The sequence below is a fragment of the Ananas comosus genome, linkage group 11 (genome assembly GCF_001540865.1).
Source record: "Ananas comosus cultivar F153 linkage group 11, ASM154086v1, whole genome shotgun sequence".
NCBI lineage: Eukaryota > Viridiplantae > Streptophyta > Magnoliopsida > Poales > Bromeliaceae > Ananas > Ananas comosus.
In genome coordinates, this window is record NC_033631.1 from 14,381 (window position 1) to 20,207 (window position 5,827).

Genomic DNA, 5,827 nt, shown 5'->3' on the forward strand with positions numbered 1-5,827 from the left:
GATACACATCATATGCATATAATATTTCCCTACTCTCATTTCCAAGCAAAGCACCAAAAAGGGCTACCCTTTGATCAAAAGGAAAGAGAACCATTACGTATATACGAGACCGCCCCATTCCTCTTCTCTTTCTCCATCTCGAACCCCAAGCCTAACCCTAACTCCTTCACGAAGACGAGATCGTGGCCTCTGCATGGGCGGCGGAGCTCTCTAGGGAATCGGCGGCGGCGGAGGCGAGAGTAGGGTTCGGCTCCGGCGACTACGAGGCGGCGGCGGCGGCGGAGGAGGAGGAGAGGCGGCGGACGCGGGGATCCTCGGCACCACCATGTCTGCCCTAGTTTGTGGGAAGAGGTCGTCTTCTTCTTCGTCCATCTTCGAGGAGCTCCTCCACGCCCCTCTCCCGTCCTCTAAGAGGCCGCGCCGCTCCGCCTCCGCCGTCGCCGCCGCCTCCGCCGTCGCCGCCGCCGCCGCCGGAGGCGGCGCCCCATCACCCACCGCCGCCCTCCGCCTCTCCCCGGGCCGGCCCTCCGATCGGTGCGGCGGCAATTTGGCTCATCTCAGGGCGCTCTTCCCAGAAATGGACCAGCAGGTGAATGAGTCATATATCTTTTTTTTTCTCGTCTTGTTGATGTAATTTTGTGTGTGGAATGGTAACAGTTGTGTTTTTTATGGTTCTTGATGAGGTCCGAAATCAATCTGGTGCTGGTTTGATCTGCATGTGATTAAATTATTGATACCAATGTGTAGGAATAACATGATTGTGTTATAAAAATAGTTTTGAGTAAAAAAAATCTTTTCTTGAAGGAATTACGAGCATGACCTTCTGATTATGTTTGTTTATAATCTGTATATGAACGTGGAATATTTGAAAAGGATGCTTGTGCTTTGACTGGTATACGGATTCATTTACAATGCGTAGGCAACAGAAAAGTTTAAAGTTCTTCGAATAGTTTCAAACGTGTTATATAACCTGCTGTGTAGTATCATTTCCTTTTCTCTTGTTGCCATTCGAGATGGTCGTGGGACTCTACCTATTTATCTCTCCGATATATATATCTTGCATGGAGATTACCCCATTCGAGATGGTCGTGGGACTCTACCTATTTATCTCTCCGATATATATATCTTGCATGGAGATTACCCCATTCGAGATGGTCGTGGGACTCTACCTATTTATCTCTCCGATATATATCTTGCATGGAGATTACACAACTCGCAACCCCCTGCGGGCAGAAGGTGTCATCTTCTGTCTGGACACTTTCCAGAAATTTGCTAAGTTGGGAGAGCTTCTGCTTGAGTGTACGCACTTTAAGTTATGACATTTAAATAGGATTCTTTATGAGAGAGTCTGCCATCTGGATTTCAATCTGTGCTTCCTCGTCACAGACTCACATTAGTGTACTTTGTCATGAATATATTATTCACGGGTTTAGATCGTAGCCTTTTATTACATGTGGTTGATATCCCGATATGGCCTTTCCTTCTGTGAGTTTTTGCATGTGGTAAACCCCTTTGTGTGGGTTATTTTGATCGGTGCTGCCATGTGGTTTGGATCCGGACTAATTTGTTAAGGGCTTATGCATGTTCAATCATCTCATGATTGTAAGCTGGTCGACTCTTGTCGGAGTAATTGTAATCATCAAGAATGCTGAAAGTGGCTGTTCTTTAATTTACTATAACCTCGCTAGTTGTAAACATTGCGATTAATCAGAAGAGACTTGAAATATACTGATTTGTTAGTGCCGGTGGTGATGGGGGCTCTCATTCTCGCTTGTTTGAAGGCTGCATTTTTAATTAGCTATGCCAATTAATGAAGCTGAGCGGTTGAATTAATAATATTTCAAATGGCTAAAATGATAATTCAGTTAGGATTACTGCAGGAAGGATAATATTTTTCTCTATTAATGATCTACTTCTGCATGAATAAATGGACCTAAATTTATTGTTGGCAAAAGTGTCTCTGCCAAGCCAGCTGGACATGTTAGATTTACTCCAACAATTTGCACCACCTAATATCTCAATTTGGAACATTTTGTATATTATTTTCCTCTATGCCCCTATTTGGCTTCTAATTCGGCTCTTCTAGTTGACTGGTAAAATTTAGGCCTTTGTTCATGTTTTTCTCCATTTTACTGAGTTACTTTCCATAAATTTTGAGATTGTTTGCTGTAATTTCTTACGTGGTGCATTTCTGTCCTTTTGTGCTGTCCATTGTGACGGTTTCCTCTTAAAGTAGTTCATTTTGTCGTGAAGTTACAGAAGTGTAACTCCTGGTTAGCAAGCATGTAAAGTTGTTTGGTGCGCCTTCAACAGGTGTAAGCTTGCATGGAAAGGGCAGACATGTAGCGCTTAAGTGCATTCACTTTCCTAAATGAGTCTCTGAGAGGTTTTTAGCTAATTGAAGATCCAGTTCTCTTATTTGTTGGTCTCTCCTTTGAAATATTCATCTCCTAGGTGTTTTATGATGAGCCTCAGCAGATCCATTTGAAAAGGGTGTTCTTGTGAGTAGATAGTTAGGATCGCTTCTGATTACTCTGTAGCTTTCTTTCAAGGGAAATGTTCAAGTATGAGATGCGGTAATGCAGATTGTGGAACTAGTCTATTTAGACTTTGAAATTCCTTTGAAAGTGATTCTACAAAATAACTCGCAGTTTTTTTTTTAAATAATTTTTTCAGTCCATTCATTTAATTTGTACCGATTGATTAGGGAAACATTCTTGGATTGCATGTTTTGATTTTTATATGCTTGAAGCTTCTTCTTTTTGATAGTTACATACTGGACTGTTAATATTGTATAAATCCAATAATTCTATTAGTTAAGGAAAGGTCTGATAGATAAAATTTTTCTTGTAATTCATTGGTAAAACTTTTCTTGTATGTCACATAGCTCATAATTGTTGTGGAAATGGTTTCAGTTTCTGGAAAGAGCCCTTGAAGCATCTGGAAATGATTTGGATTCTACAATAAAGAGTTTGAACAATCTGCATTTGGAGTCTGCTGAAACTAACTTATCTTCTGCTTTTATTGAATCTGGAAGTGGAATATCACCGAATATTCAGCTAGTAACTGAAGGTATGACACATTTGGATTGGTATTAACCTTCGGTCAATTTTTGTCTTGATACAGCAACATGGTAATTTTGGTTTTCTCTACTTATCCACTGTTTCCATCTTTTCGTTGGATGTGAACTTTTTTCGAGAGGTAATTTTCAAGAATGTTGCTGCCTTTTTTTAAATTGCTCATAAGTGATGATGTAAACTGTGCTCTTCTGTTCATTTGTTAATTTATAATCACCATTTCTTTATAGATGCAGTAGGACTAATCCTTCCTTTTGGTATGTTCTTTTGTTCTAGCTATGAGATGATCAGAACTTCAAGATGGATCAACTTTTTATGATGTCCTTTAATCCTTGTCTGTTCTTTTCCTTTTCCTCTTTATATGGGTATTGGAGAGGCTTAATGATATCAGATAGTTGAGTGCTTCTTTTAAATTTTGATTTTAAGCTACTTGCTAGAATTTGAATGGGAAGAGCTACTGATTTGAAGCTCCAAACTGGAGCCTCTATATATGGGCATCAAAAATTTTATTTTTGATTTTTGCCACAGTCATTTTCAGTGCTTGATCTGGGTTATCTTCTTCTGTTCATCTTGCAAACAGTAAAACTATGAGAAAACAGTATACATGGATCATTTTGATGCATTTGACTCAAATTGCTTTTTTTTTTGGGGCAACTTGCAGCAGATGGTGTGAATAATGGTGGGGCGGAGGCAGTTGCTGAGAATCCACCGGCTGTAGAAAATCTTCCAACAGATGGGTCTGGATGGGTTGAGTTGTTTGTGAGTGAAATGATGAACGCATCTAACATGGATGATGCAAGGGCTCGTGCCTCAAGAACACTGGAGGTCTTGGAGAGGTCCATTATTACGCGCGCTGGTGCTGAAGCCCTGGAGAGTTTTCATAAGGTATTTTCACAATTCTTTGTTGGCAGTAGTTGGTTGTTGAACAGTCATATAACAGGTTTTGATTTGTTAAAACTTAAAATTCCTGCCTTGAGATGACAAAACAAGAAATGTGAATTGTGATGCTTAGAAGGGGCTTGTAGTTGGTCCTTCAACTGTTTGATTGTTAGAATTTGGTCCCTAATTTTTCGATTCCACTACAATTTATGTTTTCATCAAGTTTCTCGGTTGAATTAACTGTAGATGGCCATGAAATAGTCTGGTGAGAAGTCCGTTTAAGTTGTTAGTGTGGCCGTTTCAGATGTCAATTACGTAGGTATTTTTGTTCATTCTTGTGTTGGGAACTATGCCAACCGAGCATGATAGTAACGGAATGCAAGGCTAGAGACCCAATTGTTCCTTTGAAATGGCTGATGAAGTTTTTCTTATATGTTGGATAGGAAAATTTGTTGCTGAAGGAACATGCGGAAGCCATGCTTCGAGAGAATACTGTTCTGAAAAGAGCGGTGGCGATCCAACATGAGCGCCAAAAGGAGTATGATCAGATGAATCAAGAGCTGCAGCATTTGAAGCAGTTGGTGTCTCAGTACCAGGAGCAAGTCAAAACCCTAGAGGTAACTTGATTTTTCCTTCCCCCCTTTTTAAAGCGAAAAAGCTCGGCCTAATCATCTAATGATTTTCTTTTGTAATTTTTTTGATGGACAACAGATCAACAACTATGCGCTGAGTATGCACCTCAGACAGGCTCAGCAGAGCGGCTCAATTCCCGGGCGATTCCATCCTGATGTCTTCTAGAATAATCGAGGAGAATACCTATAATCTCTCTCTCTCTCTCCTGAATTATAGTTATTTGTAGGTTTCTGTTGTTCTTCCTGTGGAGAATGATGAACTGGGACAGCTTGTTGTGCATAGTTTTGGTAAATTCAGCACCTTTAGAACAAAAGCTGCATCTTATTACTATCCTATCTATTCACAGTGTTTTAAACTTGTAAAAGTTATGTTGTGTGTTTCAATAGATTATCATAAAACGCTGGAAAATCATGTGAAAGCTATCTATGCTCGTTTTGGAATTGGTTCATTAAGGTTTATGTGAATATCTATAATATGACCTTAAATGCTCCAGATATGAATTAGCCAGTAGACTTATACTAGGAACTTGATACTACTTTTTGTTGTGTTTGATTGGAGTAATTGTTAGCCTACATTAATTTGGAAAAATGAAGAAAAAATTCCTCGTATGTGGTGTAACGCATTCGCAACTTGATGTGGTTTCAAAATGTACACCTCTATAACCTTGTGATTTGTACTTGAGCACTTTAATGGTTTATATTATATAAATTATAACAATTTGCTTGCTATCTTTTGTGGTTCTTATAATAGAAAACTAGATAGAAATCGTAGTGGGGCAAAATGTTAGACGTGGAGCTGCAAAGTAGCAGCAAGCTGCTAATGTGTCGTTGATATATATTAGCAAATTCATATAGCATCTTGAATTATACATATGATCTAATTAAAGCATAACCACTGTATATATAGTGATATATTAATAATGTATAAAAGTTTTTTATTTTTAAAAATTATTTCTTTGATAGTAATTTTTTTTTTTTTTTGCTGTATGTGATGGTACTTCTCTCTTCTTCNCCCACAAACTGAGTAAGATAAAAGGGGTCCGCCTACCTAACTCAACTCGATTAATAAGAAATGCTTGCAGCTCTCGCCGCACTATCTGTTGCCCGCTGCTTGGCTTGCTTGGCGGCTTTCTCCGCTTTCTAATACGAGAGTGAATCTGTCCTTACTTGACTTCAGGCTTAGATCGAGTTAGGAGCGAATACCAGAATTTGGTGTATTGAACCCAGATTGGGGATTGT

The 5,827-nt window shown here is 39.4% G+C and overlaps 1 protein-coding gene across 2 annotated transcripts; it reads left to right on the top strand.

Annotated features, from left to right (window-relative positions):
* On the top strand, nucleotides 34–5,037 carry LOC109717800. 2 transcript variants are annotated; one of them, XM_020243723.1, is made up of 5 exons: nucleotides 34–589; nucleotides 2,916–3,072; nucleotides 3,742–3,962; nucleotides 4,400–4,573; nucleotides 4,668–5,037. In XM_020243723.1, exons 1-5 carry the CDS (start codon nucleotides 326–328, stop codon nucleotides 4,752–4,754), a joined length of 903 nt encoding a protein of 300 aa, XP_020099312.1. In that variant the 5' UTR covers nucleotides 34–325; the 3' UTR covers nucleotides 4,755–5,037. The 2 variants fall into 2 exon arrangements, with proteins under 2 accessions (XP_020099312.1, XP_020099311.1); XM_020243722.1 differs by having other exon boundaries at nucleotides 36–589; nucleotides 3,739–3,962.